Genomic DNA, 18,387 nt, shown 5'->3' with positions numbered 1-18,387 from the left:
GTGTTTTACATTTTCGAGACGGTAAAGCAAATCCTCGAATCCCTTAATCCCCTCGCGACGACACGACCCACCTTGTGGATCGTATTTACAAATAGGCGCTAACGTGATACAGTGGGGGTAGAAAACGGTGGAAGAAGAGCTCGACGCCGCCTGCGCTTCAACCGGTAGCCGATCGAGTGCGACGAAGAAAAGACTACAAGGAGTTTCGGTGTGGCTGAGACGAGAGACGCCAACGCCAAAAAGCCCCGGGAATCGTCCCATACTTCACGCTGGATATCACGTGAGATAGCCCGGTCTCCGTAAGCTAGCGCACATGTCGCTTCTCGCGAAGCGTAAATAAAAAAAAAAGAAAAAAATCGTATCCTCCGTTCCGACGTACGTCGCGTACGCCCTTCTGCTTTGTCAGTATACGTTGCCTGCTTACGCGCGTCATATACTAAGTTTTCGTCGGGTAGTTTATGCCGCGGTTTCCTGTACCCCTAGTTTCTCCGTGGTGTGGGCAAATGACTCGATGCTCGTGGGATCAGAAGCCCCCTAATACCTTGTAAATTGTCCGAAAACATTTACCGAGCAAGTGTTTGAAAATAGTTGAAAATACAAGACGGTCGAGAAGACCTCGAAAATCAACAAATGACGAACTGCAGATTCGCACTTGCGGTGTTCGATAAAAGATGGCGAAATTTCATCGAATTCGTTGCAGATATAGTTTTCCGTTAGCTCGTCGGATTTCGTTTAATCCGTCTAGAAGACCCGTTGCCAAAAAAAAAAAAAAAAAAAAAAAAAACGAATTAACAATTAAAACGAACGTCTTCGTTAACCACGTTATCTTTCGTGTAATGGAGATAGGTTATCCTCCGGGATCTAATTAGTTTGTACAACGAGTTCCCGACGCCGGTTACATGGGGAGAAAAAATCGTCGACGGTTCGCGTATGCCGCCTCTGCCCCGCAACGGTCGTCGTATCGTTCCCGCGTGCCACCGCGCGGCAACCTCTTCACAATTAATTGACGCGCTGTGCACAGCTGACGAGTGTCACGGACGAAATGCAAAAAGAACATCGCGAGAATCGGAGCGAAATGTGTAAAAAAAAAAAAACAAAAAAAAAAAAAAAGCGACACGAATATATCAACGGAATCACCGCCTTCCGCGAAGAGACGGAACGAAATCTCGCTCGTAATACGTTACGTCGAACTTCCGAATGTCACGGGAAAACATTCGAAAAAATACATCATAGGACGTAATTCTAAAACTTCGTGATTTCGAAAGCTCTGTATTTTTTTTTCACTAACGAACTTTGCCTGCAAACCGGACAATCGTTCCCCTTTATTCGTTTCGTTCCTACTTTGAAATCCTTCGCCCTCTCCCCTATCGACTGAGAGGAGGTTCACCCCCCCCCCGCTCCGTATGTACGCATGATGAATGTCTCCGCTTCCGTCCTTCTCCCGGCCACTCCGAGAGGAAGATGCAACCGAAGTCGAAGGCTGAGCCGCGCGTGCTCCTGGGGTCGCGTGAGGAGGAAATTTGCGAGTGTAGGATCGGCAACGGCATCAGCAACCCGAGGGCCACCCGGGGCAGTTTATTGGTGTCGTAAAGACATCAGCATCTGCGGGAGTGCGGAGGGCGTCCTTCGGTCACGGGTGACCGTCCGTCTTAACTCGTAATTTGTAAAAGGCATCGCGCGTATGACCGTTCGCGCGAGGTTCCAGGTCCGATTTCGAACACTTCCGTACTTACTTTGTCTAAAATCTCGCTGCAGAAGTACGGAATCGAGGGTGGGGGGTAACTGTGGGGGGGCGAGACACCCCGCGGTGTCTTCCAAGCACATCTTCGTGGCGTTGAAACGAGAAAGAAAAACGGAGCAAGAATTTTCGTCGCCTAGTCAGCGCTGAAAATTTTCACCTCTCGCTGAACTTAGATAGAACGAACATTTGATCGATTCTGATCTCAGAGTGATCAAGACGTGGGAATGACACCGCGGATGCGGACGGCGCAACCCCTGCAGTTTTTGGAAAGAGCGAGGAAAGGGGGGGGAGGAGGGGGGGGGGGGGGTTACGGTAGCTAACAGGGGAGACAAAAACCGGAAAATAGAGAGAGAGAGAGGAGGAGAAGAAGCGCGCGTGTCCCTGCAGCGCAATTCCGACGACTGAACGAAGTAAAGAAGGTCTCAGCGTGAGGTAACTCCAGCTGGTCGTCGTTAATACCGTCTCCTCTCTGAGACGAAGCGACGTAGCAGTCCGCGAAGATTTCTCGCTGCTTAATCAACCCGGACGATTCAGTCATTAGGATTCCCATAGTCTCACATTATTTTTTTCCCTGATCTACCGTAATTTTTCTTCAGTCGTGCGAGTCACCGTTTCGACGAAACCTGATCGTCCGCCAATCGGTAGTCTATTAAGAAAATGCAGCTGTTTTGAGCTTTTTTCGTGACCTTTCGAGTCGCACAATACCTTTTGTGTAACGAATCGCGAGTGCCGAGGTGCGTTCAAAAGTCGAACTGGCGGGGGACGATCCGCGCGTATCCCGTGACGTCGTTTCCGCGGAAGTCCCATCGTGCAGGTCGGATCCTCGAGTCACGGGGACGCACGTCGATGATGAATAGCGCGGCATCACCACCACCACCGCCACCACCACCGCCATTCGTTCGAAGGAGATGAGCGATGGACGCGAGGTCAGCCGAGGGTGCGTATCCTTGATCCACTTTTCTGCGCGGGGTCGTCTTTCGGAGCGGGTGTGCAGGTGAGGCGAGCCTACTCGAAAATCTCGGAGGGCGTGAATGGGTAGATGATTGGATAAAGGACCGCGTTCCATTGTCCATGTTTTCACGATCGCAGTTTTCACGGTTTCACGAGCGCGTTTGTTCGCTACCGGGCCGTTATTTCCTGCATACCCGAACCCTGCTGGGGGACGACGAACGCGAACGGTCGATCTCACCCAGGAGTCGGCACAATGAGACCACGGGGCTCTCGACTCCTCGGGACTTAAAAGGCAATGATTCACCGCTAATTCGGAACTTTCGTCACCGAGAGCGTTCCGACGATATTATATCTGAAAAATGACCAGCCCTGCGGTGCGGTAGAATCTCAACCGTATATATGTATATACCTATACCGCGAATACCAGAAACCGCACCGCAACCCTAGCTATCGTTTGTCGCTGCCGTTGCGCTTCACTTCGCACGTAAATGATCCTCCGTTTTCACGTGCGGCAGCGATCGATTGTCCGCAGCCTCTCCGTGCGGACCTCGTACGGTATAAGCTGCGCGAGTCACGGGATGGGCTACGTCCCATCGCGGCGTCAGCCGAACGGTACGTCGGACGCGGATCAAAGCAACCGCCGTACCGTTCGGCTGACGTTTTTAAAACAAAGTGTAAACTAACTAGCACGCAACGCAACGCAACGCAACGCTTCGTGGTCCTACTTGTACGCGTGAACATTGTAAACGTGTACACACGTACGTGAGTAAGGACAGTGTTTATTTAACGCTCGTGTTACACTTGCCTGCCAAGCATCTCGGGCTAGAGTAGCGAGAACGACGTCCGAGAACGACGCCCCGGAGCTTACTTGTTAGCCGCTCTTTCGAACTTTTCCTTCTCTCTCGCCGGGGGCAATTATCCACCGCCCGAAAACGATACGTACACGATTAGCGCGATGCCAACTGCAACGCTAGGAAATTCTGACTTATTTTTCGTCACTTACGATACACTAGATGGGACAGATGCAAAAAAAAGAAGTAAATCGGTTTTACCGTAGATTGCGAAACGCGGGAACAATAGGGCCGATTTTCTCGAAATTATTCGAACGAACGAAACATGTTTGAACGTTGCTTAGCCCGGGCACGTAACACATGTTCGTATACACACATATGCACGAGGCATTGGCCACAGCGTAGAATTGCGTCGTACGCGGTTCGTCTGTAGGCAAAGAGGAGGGAATCGGGTACGTTGAAGTAGTCCGCACCTCGCCGAAGAGAAACGATAAACAAACTTCGGGTCTCTTCAGTTCTTTGATGGTTTGGCGTTGATTAATCCCAGCGCGAGAAACGCGGCAAAAGATCCGCCTCGTCCCCGGCGGCTGGCGGTGCACCGAGGTGGTCGGTGACTCCGAGTAGACGCGGGGATATCAACGTGGGATGTGTGTCTGACGAGGAAGGGAGGGAAGACCGAAAAGATCCGCTTTGCGAAAGTTTTATCGGAAAACAATGTCCGGAGACGATAACACCGCGGCGGGTGTAGCGATTCGGCCGAACATTCGGATGTTGCGTCGTCACGGATCGCGAGTCGATCGATATCGGTGGAGACCGAGACCGCGGTGCGTGTGATTTCCTTATTCCGTGGAATCCAGATTTCTTTTATCAAGAGCCAAGTTTCCCGAACGTGATCCGCGCCGAGCGGCTGAACGTGAAAAAATATACTCGAGCATTTACGGGAAAATTTATTTATTTAATCTTATCGCGAGGTTCCGTGGAGCCCCCCCGCACCGTTGTGTAAACATTGTGATGAGACCGCCATCTTCGAACGGACGCCTCTTCAATGCGAGATTGAATTACTCCGCAATCATCTTCTTCGGGAGAGGATCGACTCGCTACTCGAACGACGACGATGAGAGCGGGCGGGCGAGCTCTTCGGGGGTCGCGTCATACCCGCGTTTCTATTACTAGACAACTTTGGTTGTAAAAAATTTCGTAAGAGACCTCCTGGCAGCCGAGCTTGTTCACGAGCCATCGCTCGCGTTTTCGATTGTTGGAATTCACGATTTTCCGTTTGATTTTTCCGTCTACGTCGACCTCCGTCTTTTCTGCCATATTTATTATCCCTCCCGTTCGGGCGAGTAGACGGGCGCTTCGGAGTTCCGATTCCGAGGAGCTGCATCGCTCGACCGAGTATCGGATTGTTTGATGCGCGTGTTTTTCTTACACGCGGAGTCTAGACGAAAGACGTTACGTACTACTCCAGCCTCCCTGGCAGCGGTGCCTGCGGTAAGGCGATACAAACGCCCGCTACTACCGGCAAAGGATGATACTTTTCCGTCTTCTGTTTCATGTCACGAGTAAACGACCTCCGTTCACAATCTGCACCCTGTACTCCTCGCCACCACAATGCTCCATTGTCCCGCATTTTTGAGCGTCACGTGCTCGCGCCCGAAAATCTCAATCTCCGATACTTCAACCGCAACTTGATCATCGGACAAACGGACCACAAATTTTTAATATCTAACACACATCGCAATCTCTTATTTTTTGAAATCGGAAAATAATTTCTCGTCAGTTTCACGAAATTCGAAATTCGCCAGGCGTGTACGGGGGAGCAGCGATCGGGTGGCTTCGGTTTTCGTTTATTGGACGTGCGTAAAAGTTTGTCCGATGCCTGGAATCCGGTGGGGGTTCTCGCGTTTCACGCAGCGATTGCTACGCGATCGGGAGAAAAAGCCTATGAGAGAAAATAAGGCCGGTTACAGCGGGAGGGTTTTCCGATAATTGGCATCCGGTTACACCGATAAAAGGATACGGACGCGGGATAACGCGAGCGTTACACAACACACACCCCGCGAGTCTGCACGAAACGGAGGAGTGTGTGTATAGCGCGTGCGTTACGCCTAATAAATCGAGAACGTTTTATATTATCGGATGCGAAGAAGAGCGGAGACCTACGAATTGTCGATCCGCTCTTGCGGTCCACCGCGAACCCTACCACCGCTACCCGCCTACCGTCCTCCTATCAATCTCGACGCCCACGCGCGAAAGAGACGTATCAATATTTATAGCAGCTCGTTAGCGGCGGGACCGTGACGACCGCCTTGCTCGACGAAATACGCGATATAGGACGCTGTACGCCCGTGTTATCCACGACCTCCCCCTAGCGACCGATATAATGCCAATTTCCTAATTCCCAGTTCCCACTTTTACGACACTCGTTAGCCTGGCGAAGTACACCTGCGTTATACGTATGTACACCTATGTATAGGTGTACACACACGCGATGTGTACGCCGAGATCGAGTTACCGCATAAAATTATGAGCCCTCCGAGGTGCCGGTGCGAGCGTCGCGTATCGTCTGTCCATCGAAATGATCGAGTTATGGCCAATTTTTAGCTCTTAGAAACGGAAAGGTCGAGATTTCTCCCTCGGTTTTACGGATTCGTGTTTCCGAGATCAAAATACGTCACGGGAGGCGAACGAGAATCAATTTTTGCTTCGCTATCAAAACTTCTCTGAAAAGCTACGGCCTTTGATTTTCTCCGATCATCGGGGCGAAAATTTCGAACTCGGACCAACGAAGTGTCGAGATAATCGATTTTCAATAGCTGCCTTCCGACTGCATTTGTGGGGTTCAATTGTACATAAATAACGTCATGTGACGGAGCGTCACCGGACGATGGTATATATACCTATGTGACGAGTGCGTACATTATAGTATTGTATATAGACGAGATGTGCGTGTGACGAACGAACGGTGCACACAAAGTTAAAATACGAGTTGCAAGTACAGAGATGCGCGTGCAGCTCTGTTAATCTAAAGCAATGTCACGCACTCGGTGCTATCAGGGCTGATAGATTTTATTGAAGAATAAAGCCGTCGTTGAGCGTATCTTGTTGACGGCGAGCTCCGTTGACGGCGAGCGATCGTATAAACCCTGCCGCTGACCGGGGCGGGGAGGCGATCAAAGGGGGAAGTCTACGAGATGCCACTCGGTTCGCTACGAAGAGTTTGCGCGTACAATAGACATCCGCGGTACGTGTACGACGTCTTATCAAAGCACGAATCAACCAGTCGGTCCACCGACGCTTGTAATTCTATCAATTCGTGTTACACGGACGTCACCCGATCAAATCGACTCGACTCCCCATCCACCTACTTCGAAGCGGTTCCACTCCCACTTGCGATACACGGAGCTCCGAAGTACCTCAATAAAGGGCCCACCGATCGATCGGGGGTGCATCGAAATCGGCGAAACCGTGCGAAGCCAGAGCTAAGGGAACGAAGAAATATGAGAAATGCAAATAGCGAGAAGGTGGTGAGGTGGAAAAGTCCGTCGGGGAGCAGGGTGGGGGGGGGGGGGGGAGGAAGGGCTCGGCGTCGAGGAGAGGGCGAAGAGGGAGCTGAGGTCGTTCGACGATATTCTCTTCCGAGAACAAAATGAGCAAAGTCCGTCGAAGAGGGATCGCAGGTCGTCGTTCATCCCCAACTCGGGTCGCCCGACAGCTTTCTCCGCGCGTATACATGTACATGCACACCTTATACTGGAATATTTACGGGACAGCTGTAATGCGATTTCCCAACTTAAAAAGTTAAGCAGGTTAACCCGGAGTCCAAGCGAGAAGCTAGCTAATCTGGCGAAATCCACGTCCTGCAACACAATATGTGTTGCACAGGTATTATAATACAACGACGTGCACTTTTATACCTGTGTAGGTACGGCGATATTTCACCGACGCGGCATAACGGAAATCGATAGACGGAGGGAATCTCGAATACGTCGATTACGCGAACGGTGTACAGACCGCACGCTCCCGATGCCGCGTACTTCGAAATTCGGACATTTCGTTGCGAAATCGATGAATTTCCGAGGGCAAATGAGCTACGGTGGCGGCCCTGGCCGGCGAACGTCGCGCGGGAAGTGGGAAAGAGGGATTCGAGCTTCGGCGGAATTCCAGCGTATGCGACGTCTGTTATAGGTGGACGGTGAATGTCTTGCGGAGTCTCTCTCTGTTCTGCACCGATTACCTCGGGATAATCCGTTCTTTGGCTTCCTTGGTTCCTCGGTTCCTCGTTCGTCGTTTACAACAGTTTGGCTTGGACAGCCGTTGCTTTTGCCTTTTCTCTATAATCTGGCTTTGGGACGGAATGAGACTCGCGTCCGTGCGACGTGTATATCGGCTCTTCTCTCGCGTAGGTATAGCTACAGGAACGCCTGTCGTACACGCTGCGGCGGTTCGGATATATGTATACATTCTTATAAGGTATTTACACCGCGCAGCAGTTGAACCCCTTAAGCCCCGAGTTAAACCCAAGATCCACACCGCAATAAGCCTGCGAGCGATACTCCGCCCGGCACTGTTTTGAGAATCTCATAGAAATCGACAATAAGATCGGAAACGAATCGACTATTCGTCTCCTTCGTATACTTGTACGCGCGAGTCACACCGAGTACAGACCCAAAGGTCAAAAGCTCGGGGCGTTCAGTTGGTGGTCCCGAGAACACTTGCGCTCCAAACAGGGCGGACCACGCTTTGTGCGAATTAGGAACTGCTAATACTGCTTCTACGCCTATACAGTTGCATTAAAATTCTACCGTCCCGTTCAGCTTTCTTCTACTTCCATCGCTTCCAACGGCCGTAACTCGCTTCCAGTATTCTGTCTAACTACAAGCGAGGGTATAGGTAGGTAAATTCACATTCAACGATTCGATCGGAATTTTCGCTCTAGATGAAAACCACGCTCCATGCGTATCCGCGTCCCCGTGCATAGCGGTGGGCGCATATATACCCATTCGATAGCGGTAAGGCACGAAGCTGCGCAGGCACGAGGTATCGGTGTATGGGCCATTCCACGTGAACCGGATCAGTCACCTCTCAGATATTTTTTTAATTTGGCATGTCGATTGTCCATGGGGAGTTAGATTTTTGTGCCAAAGGATTTTTGAATTAGTGCAAATTTCGATTTATTATGAACAATCGAAAAATTGAGAGGCGGTTTCTTTAAAAAATCATAACTTCGTCAAAAATGATGTTAGATTTGATTTTTTTTTTTAAATTTACGCGGATGAGGCTATAGATTTATGAAAAAAATAAATGGTGCCGAAAAAGTTTATTTATCATTTGTTTATTTGACAATGAATTTTTAAATGATTTTTAAAACACTGATGGATAGCACCGAAAAATTAAAAAAAAATGCTGACATATACTTTGAACTATACTACAGCCTGTGAATCAATTTCAGAGATGCGTTCGGCTTTGTTTTCGAGTAAAAAATCATCAAAGTTGGCGGCGCGCATGAATTCGAGCTCGTCGACGCCTATGCGCGTGATGACGCGCGTCGAGCGACAGAGACCCTATCTACTCTCTACGGACGCTACTTGGTGTACGCTCGACCGCGGTATTCACGAGTCATTTTCGCGATGATAGACACCGTTAAAAAATCTGGAAAAAATTCCATAGCTTCCCCGTAACACGGCAAAGCCACAGAGTAAGTTTCAGAGATGTGTTATTTCTCGTTTTCGAGATATAGGGACGCATATGGCACTCCGCGCTCGCTACTTGGACATATTAAGCCACAATAATATCTCGAAAACAAGAAATAACACATCTCTGGAAATTACTCTATGGCTTTGCCGTGTTATGGGGAAGCTATGGAATTTTTTTCAGATTTTTTAACGGTGTCGATCATCGCGAAAATGACTCGTGAATTCCGCCGCCGAGTGTCTACCAAGTAGCGAGCATGGAAAGTCCCAATGCGTCCGGATATCTCGAAAACGAGAAATAACACATCTCTGGAAATTACTCTATGGCTTTGCCGTGTTATGGGGAAGCTATGGAATTTTTTTCAGATTTTTTAACGGTGTCGATCATCGCGAAAATGACTCGTGAATTCCGCCGCCGAGTGTCTACCAAGTAGCGAGCATGGAAAGTCCCAATGCGTCCGGATATCTCGAAAACGAGAAATAACACATCTCTGGAAATTACTCTATGGCTTTGCCGTGTTATGGGGAAGCTATGGAATTTTTTTCAGATTTTTTAACGGTGTCGATCATCGCGAAAATGACTCGTGAATTCCGCCGCCGAGTGTCTACCAAGTAGCGAGCATGGAAAGTCCCAATGCGTCCGGATATCTCGAAAACGAGAAATAACACATCTCTGGAAATTACTCTATGGCTTTGCCGTGTTATGGGGAAGCTATGGAATTTTTTTCAGATTTTTTAACGGTGTCGATCATCGCGAAAATGACTCGTGAATTCCGCCGCCGAGTGTCTACCAAGTAGCGAGCGCGGAGTCCCAATGCGTCCCTATATCTCGAAAACGAGAAATAACACATCTCTGAAACTTACTCTGTGGCTTTGCCGTGTTACGGGGAAGCTATGGAATTTTTTCCAGATTTTTTAACGGTGTCTATCATCGCGAAAATGACTCGTGAATACCGCGGTCGAGCGTACACCAAGTAGCGTCCGTAGAGAGTAGATAGGGTCTCTGTCGCTCGACGCGCGTCATCACGCGCATAGGCGTCGACGAGCTCGAAATCATGCGCGCCGCCAACTTTGATGATTTTTTACTCGAAAACAAAGCCGAACGCATCTCTGAAATTAATTCACAGGCTGTAGTATAGTTCAAAGTATATGTCAGCATTTTTTTTTAATTTTTCGGTGCTATCCATCAGTGTTTTAAAAATCATTTAAAAATTCATTGTCAAATAAACAAATGATAAATAAACTTTTTCGGCACCATTTATTTTTTTCATAAATCTATAGCCTCATCCGCGTAAATTTAAAAAAAAAAATCAAATCTAACATCATTTTTGACGAAGTTATGATTTTTTAAAGAAACCGCCTCTCAATTTTTCGATTGTTCATAATAAATCGAAATTTGCACTAATTCAAAAATCCTTTGGCACAAAAATCTAACTCCCCATGGACAATCGACATGCCAAATTAAAAAAATATCTGAGAGGTGACTGATCCGGTTCACGTGGAATGGCCCGTATATAATAGGGTGCGAGAGTATCAGGTGGAGTGCCGACCGAATATCGTCGGACAATGGGGTGCTCAGATGCTGAGCGGTGTGGCGAATCACGGCCCGCTTCGCCGATAATGACGTAATGAGCGCCTTGGGTCCGCGATTCGACATGCCGAATCCCACTGCGTCCGGCGGACGACCCTCGTACCGAGGGATTCGAACGAACCAACGGTTCGATCAACAACTCCCCGCCATTGCCGAACTCGTCACGACTCCCGAGTTTCATCGACTCGCGATCCGCTACTAATAATTTTAGCGACGAGGCGGATTTGTGAATTTTTTCATACGAATGAAATTTTTCCTCCGTCGTTTCACGTTAACGAAAACACTTGTTCGGAATTTCTCGACCGCGACGTCGTTTGTAACCTTCGCTCGCGCGGTGGCCGTGGACCCTGCGGGCGATCAGTATTTTCGGGGATGCGACAAAAATCTATGGATCTCTGCAGGGTGACGACGCTCTCCCGGCAGGGGTTCCGGGGGAACCAACATATAAAGATGTCATTCCGCGTACGAAAGGAGATCCGTCTTTCGCTTCGCCTTTTGCGGCTCCGCTTAGGACCTCGGCCCTCAAACTCCGTTCCACATCTTACACCTCTCGTCCCTTAGAAAAATCAGCATCCCGAATTCGGAAAACAGTTCGGATGATTGTTCGATTTTTCAAACTTCCCGTGGCATTCTTCTTTTTCGGGCGATGGAAATTTTCACCGACTCAAGGGTGAGGGGGTCGCGTCTTGCAAAATAATTTGTACAAAAATCTAGTCGGAGAATCGTGCGAAAAAGTAATGGCGATTCACTTCGCTATCCTATGAGCGATGTAAAAAATTACGTCACCCCTTTGATTTTTTTTTTGAATTTGAATTTGAGGTCACAAATCAACATCTTTTTTTTTTTACATGTTGTTCTAATATTTTTTTAACTCAGTAATCTGAATTCGCAAGCTGAATTGATTTATTTATGAAATTGATCGAGTTATCGCCAATTTTTCACTTTTTGGAGCAGAAAAATTGAGATATCTTTATGGGAAAAATTCGTAGCTCAATTTGACCAACGGATTCGTGTTCTTGAGGTCAAAATACGTAAGAAAAGTGCCCTAAAACGATTTTAAAAAATACTTCATTTTTGGCCCAAAAATCGAAAAAATTCAAAGGGGTACCCCTTGGAATTTTGTTGATTTTGGACCAAAAAAAAATATTCCATTTTATATGCTTTTCTGATGTATTTTGACCCCAGGAATCCGAATTCACAAGTTAAATTGTTCTATCTATGAAATTTAAAAAGTAATCGCCAATTTTTCACTTTTTGGAGCAGAAAAATTAAGATATCTCGATGGGAAAAATTCGTAGCTCAATTTGACCAACGGATTCGTGTTCCTGGGGTCAAAACACGTTAGAAAAACATCATTCGATTGATTTTAAAAATACTTCATTTTTGGCCCATAAATCGAAAAAATCCAAAGGGGTACCCCTTGGATTTTTCTCAATTTTGGGGTCAAAAATTGACATTTTTTTTCATCAAGCTTCCCATGCTATTCTTACGTATTTTGCTCTCAGGAATTCGAATCTGAAAGCTAAATTGATCTATCTAGAAAATTGATGGAGTTATCGCCAATTTATCGAACCAAAAAATGATAAATCAAGGATATCTCGACTGAAAAAATTCGAAGCCTGGGATCAACACACGTTAGAAAAGTGTCCTGCAATCGATTTTCAAAATTCTCTATTTTTGGCCCAAAAATCCAAAAAATCCAAAGGGGTACCGCTTGGGCAATGTAGTGTATACCACGTTGACATCTGATATATTGCCTAACATATCTGCACCTGCTGCAAAACTTTGAAAGCAACTAATCGAAATAGCGAACTCAACGAGTTATCACGGGTGGGGGAGAGGGGGGCGCGCAATCCAGAATTTGCTTTCTCTCGTATATATGTATAATTGCCATAAATAACGCACGAGGCGATAGAATACCGCGGGCGTAACTGTTTATGAAATCATGAATCGAGCTGTCACTGCGATGCCTATACATCATATATAGCCCGTAATAACAATTAACGCAGGTGTTGCCCGGTTGGCACCGCTCTCATTGTTTTGTACTGTTAATCCAATTACAACGAACAATAAGGACTCGCTGTATATAATATACATGGTAGCTAGACCTATGTACGTACATGCACACCTAGGTATATTACATATACCCATGTAAAGTTATACCGCCAAACCATGAAAGGGAACCCTCACAAGGCTTGCGGACAGGTATACGAACCGCGGTATAGTTATGGGGTTTATTGTACATGCGTATATTCATTTTTTCACCTATAGCTACATTTTATCGTCGTATAGTGGGTTAGATTTTTTATACCGATTATCTTTTTTTGCTTCACCCCGCGTCTCATTTTATTCGCATTAGGCTATATATGGGCTCAACTCCGTGTTAAAATTGCTATTCCTCGTATCCCCCATCGTCGCAATATACGTGAACACCGAAGGCACGAAAATGAAAGGGTGAGAAAAACATGTGACGGGGTTGCGAACGATTTTTGGAATAAAATCGACAACTGCTAATAACGAGTGTCGAAAAAGTATACGAGTTCAGAAACGGTCAAACGTATACCACGTTACGGCCGTATTGAATGGCGACTTTTCCCCCGACTATACCCTGTACGGTAAAATTTCGTTCAGTATTCGGTGTTCCCCCCGCGTTTTAAATTCAGTTACCCGGTACACGGTAATATATACGTGTATAGGTATAAAAAGGAGAGCGGAGCGCAGTGCGGGGTGCATCAGCTCGATTCTTAAAGCGATAATCCCATTAGCATAAGACAATAAGGAGTTTACGATCCGGAATTCCACAAGTTCGGGGTAGGAGATATAGTTGGCAGGTCAGAATCAACGGGGCTCGTGCACGTAAAGACGAAAGAGTCGTTCCTGGTCCCCCTGTATAATTTACATCAAATATATTATTTACCTAGGTTAAAACAACAAAAATATGTATTGAACGTCGGATGACTTATGTCGTCAACTGGACAATATTGATTATTTTCTTGAATCTTCACCGAAATTAGCTCCCGCAGAGAAGATAATACACAGCTGCGGCTCTAATAATTATTAAGGCTTTCGCCGACGCCGTTGCGACGAATCCTCCACCGAATGGATAAGCTTCCGTAAAACCGGGAACATCCGATTAAAGTGATATTTCCAGCGAATACTCGGCAGTTTCGCATTAGAAGCTTAATATAATTTATACACAGGGGGGTACGAAGGCTGTACCGAATTTTTCATCTTAATTTCCCCGTTGTTTTTGAGAAACTTTATAATTTATGAGGGCCGAACGGCCGATCCGCGATACTGGCCGTACGGTAATCGGAAGTAATATTTTTTGGTAACGAAGCTTTTGGAAGCACCGCAGAGTCCGTGCTATAGAAACCTACTGAAATTTATTTCGCTCCGAAAATCGTATTCGGCGAATCGCGAGATGTTCCATGAAAAAAGTAGAAAACTCTGTATAAACAAGACAACAAAGGAAACTAATGAAGAAAACGAAAGCAAAGTGGGCGGAGAACGGAAGAAAGGTATACAGGAATATAAAGTCGGTGGGACATTTCGAGATAAAGAGAATCTCCTCGTCTGCGTACGCGCGACGAGAATACCGAATCACGAAACGAGGATGCGTATACAGAGGGTATATACCTGTTTGTTTGTTGGAGTTCTCGCTCGGGCTTGTTGTTGTTGTTGTTGGCGTCTGCGCGCGTTCGGGGCTCCCCTCCCCCTCTTGCGCCGTTCCGTTGCGCTCGCCGCTAGGGGTTGGCCGTGACGGTGCGCGAGACAAGGGAAGTTTTCCCGTGGTCCCCACCGCCCGAGGCTGGATGGTTGGTTCCCCCCCCCCCCCGTTCTTCAGCTGTTTGCATTGTTTGATGTCAAACATTGGGCGCAAACAAGCGGGGGAGCGAAGAGGGCGGCGACGGTAAGCGTTGCGGAGCGGGCGATCCTCTGTTGGTGCGTCGCGACGCTGGGCGGGACCGAGACGTCTAGGGGCGGTACGAACCGACGGTATATAAGGCCCCTCCGAACGCGGGGAGACGGCATAGTCGCGTTAACGTTCGTACCGTTCGCATCCTACGTTCGACCGTGGGAGGTAGACTTTCTTGAGACAAACAAAAAAGAAAAAAACAGTCAGCGAGAAAATTACCAATCGCCAGATATTCGCGGGATCGAATTACGCAGTAATCCCAAATTATCGACCAGTTAAACAGTGAAGAACGGTTAGTGTCGAATCGTCGCGACACCGTCGAAATAAAATTTAAAATTGACAACACGGACAAAATCAAAAGTGATATTATAATCTTAGGCGTTCAGTGCTTCGGTTGTTTGACAATTTTGTCAAGGCGATAGACTACAGAACTATTATTATCGATTGTTGAAAATGGTGCAACAGTGATCCACATGAAGCTGTACAGATGCGAAACCGTACCTAACATTCACCCCGTGGCGTAACAGGGTAACAGAAAGATATTCCAACTCTGGATGAACAACTGTGGAGTGAACTGGAAAAATCAAGTGCCAATGCCTCCGATTGCTAACGCTGGATTTCGTTGATTAGACAGAGCGACATTTTTCTGAAACCTCACCACTGTATATTCGAGACTCCGCGAGAACGATCTCCGGAGATTTCGACGCCTGGTTGAGCGACGACGCCACAGACGGGATCGTCATTATGGTGAACATGGAGGGATCCGGTGAGCACACCGTGACCGTCTCACCGCCACCCCCTCGAGCGACCCTCAAGTCGAGCTTCAGCATCCGCAGCATCCTCCCCGAGGCCTGCGCCGTCACCCCGGCCGGACCCCAGAGTCTCACCCCGACCAGTCAATCACCGAGTCCCATCCCCGACGTAAACGCGGAAGACACGGACGACGGCAGCGATCTCGACGTGACGGGTTGCGACGGAGCTGACACTCCGCCGTTGGATTGCTCTAGAGGAAGTTCGGGCGGCAGTCCGACGTCCAGAAAGGATCAGGACCTCGGTCGCGGCGACGCTGAGGACAAGAAGAAATCGGAGAAACCACCCTACAGCTACAACGCCCTGATAATGATGGCGATTCGTCAGAGTCCCGAGAAACGTTTGACGCTCAATGGAATCTACGAGTACATAATGCGTCACTTCCCCTATTACCGGGACAACAAACAAGGCTGGCAGAATTCCATCAGGCACAATCTCTCGCTGAACAAGTGCTTCGTCAAAGTCCCGAGGCACTACGACGACCCGGGCAAGGGTAACTACTGGATGCTGGACCCGAGCAGCGAGGACGTCTTCATCGGGGGCACAACCGGGAAGCTCAGAAGACGAACGACCGCGGCGTCCAGGTCGAGACTCGCGGCGTTCAAAAGGAGCGTGGTGCTCGGCGGGCTCAACGGACTCCAGGGGCTCAACGGTCTCTACCCAGGTCTGAACCACCCGCCCTACGTGACCCCCGCATGGCCACCCTCCATCTACGCGCTTCCTTATCTCCACCGCGCCGGATACACCGCCTCCGCCGGACCCTATTCGACGCCCTCCGGATACCCGGCGAGCCTCCTGCCCGGCTCGGCGGCGACGAATTCCGCGAGCTTACCCTGCAAACCTCAACCGCTACCCGCCGCCGCGGCACCCCCGGCCCACGGCGCCTTCTCCATGGAGAGGCTCCTGCAGGCACCCACCTCCGCGTACCACCCCGCTGCGGCGACCTCCGCGGGGGCCTACGACTTTTATTCGACCCTCAGGACCCTCGCCGCTCATCAGCAGCACCAACAGCAACAGGCCGTTCTCCAGCAACAACAGCAACAACAACAACAACAACACCAACAACAACAACAGCAACACCAACATCATCAGCAGCAGCAGCAGAGATATCAGCAGCAGCAACACCATCACCACCAGCACCACCACGTTTCGCAGAGCGGCGCGGTCCTACCCGTAAGCCAAACACCGTCCACCACCGCGTCGCCCGGAAGTAGTCCGGAACCACCTTCCCCCCATTCGCCGAACTCGCACCAGAGGCAATCCCTCCGTCCTGCCCACCCCCGGAGCCCACCCCAACTCCTGCTCAAACCGATAACCGTACTCACCGCGCGGCACAGCTGAATGTCCAACGATTAGCCAGCCACCTTTTGTGGACAATATTACGAACAATAATTCCACGGCTCAGTGTTGTTCGGAAATTCGTGCGGCGGCAACTGATTACGACCGAGTCTGGGTATCGGTTGCGGTGGCTCGTGGCCCCCCAGTGAATTCGACTACGAAGGGACGGACGAACCGAGTTGTACGTGTTACGCCATTGTATACCTGAAACACATGTTACGTTCCAACGGTCGCGACGCACCACATCGACATCAGCATTATCTGTCGCATGACACATTGTTGCACAATGCGCGTGTTGCATAGATTTGCGAAATATGCGAAGAGCCGACGAACGTACACGGTAATGACACATTGTAAATACACGCGTGTATACAGTGCTGATAGATCCGCAAGTGATATACGATCGTACATAGTTTTCGTGTAAATAGAATATTACGAAATTTACGTATACGATTTGTGATCTCCCCACGTGAAAGGACTAATATCGGTATACATAGATATACATACATATATATATATATAAATATATAGGCATAATTACGCTGTACTTGTAACAAATTTAATTGTAGTTAGCCAAATATTAACTTAAAACGTAAAGCAAAAAATGAACAACGCGGGTATCGCGCGCCATTACACAACAGATATATACATAGGTATAGGTATATGTACAAATTCATTATACGTATATTATAAAAATTGGATAGTTCGGTATATTGTGTACATATCATTTTTTGTTATATATCTAGATCGGCAGAAAACCCGGCGTAATCACTCGATTGAACTGAATAGATTTTATCGTTCGCGAGATGACGAGTTCTTAATTTTCCCCCATATTGAATTCATTTTTCACCGTATCGCGTTACACGCCACAAACCCTTTCGATATTCGTTACAGTTTCTGCTCTAAATTTCATCCAACAATTGTGTACTAAATTCAGCAAATCTCTACTGTTACCCATAGAAACTGTTCAGCGAATCTTGTTATTGTGAATCGATTTTGGTATCTGTACTATATACTGTACGGTATATAGTAGGTGGCTCTAGTATTTACGAATCTCTCATATACCTATACACCTTACGATATATGTATATTATATACACAAGTATGTATAATATATAGATATATACACAACACATAATACTATATTATATTGTTTGTACAAAATAAAAGATTATACGTTATAATAATTGAACACTATAGATGAAGAGAAATATGATGATTGCGAAATAAATGTCGAAATCTTTTAATATAACGATGTGTCGTTCGTTTCATTGATTTATTTTATCTTTTTACACACCGTCATCTTCATGCCTTGACCATGATTTCAAAAAATTTGACTTTCCATACGATCCGATCGCGCTCACCGCAAATACGCATAATTCGAAAACCCGCAAGGTATCGCGTGGACAATAAAAAGAAAGTGGACGGGATCCGCCGTCCGGAGGTTCGCAATATTCGGTGCATCGTTGCAACTCGGTCAAAGTCGTAAAATTAACAGGCGGAACCCGCTGGTTGTCAAAACACGCTCCGGAGTGTACCGAAAATTTCTAGTC

At 47.7% G+C, this 18,387-nt stretch overlaps 1 protein-coding gene across 1 annotated transcript; it reads left to right on the top strand.

Moving 5' to 3' along the window:
• The first annotated feature begins 14,488 nt into the window (after positions 1–14,488).
• LOC105691453 (fork head domain transcription factor slp1-like) lies at positions 14,489–18,096 on the top strand. The gene has a single exon (XM_012409922.3). It carries the CDS (start codon positions 15,431–15,433, stop codon positions 16,835–16,837), a length of 1,407 nt encoding a protein of 468 aa, XP_012265345.2. The 5' UTR covers positions 14,489–15,430; the 3' UTR covers positions 16,838–18,096.
• Positions 18,097–18,387: the final 291 nt, after the last annotated feature.

The sequence above is a fragment of the Athalia rosae genome, chromosome 2 (genome assembly GCF_917208135.1).
Source record: "Athalia rosae chromosome 2, iyAthRosa1.1, whole genome shotgun sequence".
In the NCBI taxonomy this organism is placed as follows: Eukaryota; Metazoa; Arthropoda; class Insecta; order Hymenoptera; family Athaliidae; genus Athalia; species Athalia rosae.
This window is presented reverse-complemented; position numbering and strand designations above follow the sequence as displayed.

What these genes read in the sequence shown, in the direction of transcription:
- LOC105691453 (XM_012409922.3), top strand. Translation starts at nt 15,431, where the DNA reads ATGGTGAACATGGAGGGATCCGGTGAGCACACCGTGACCGTCTCACCG.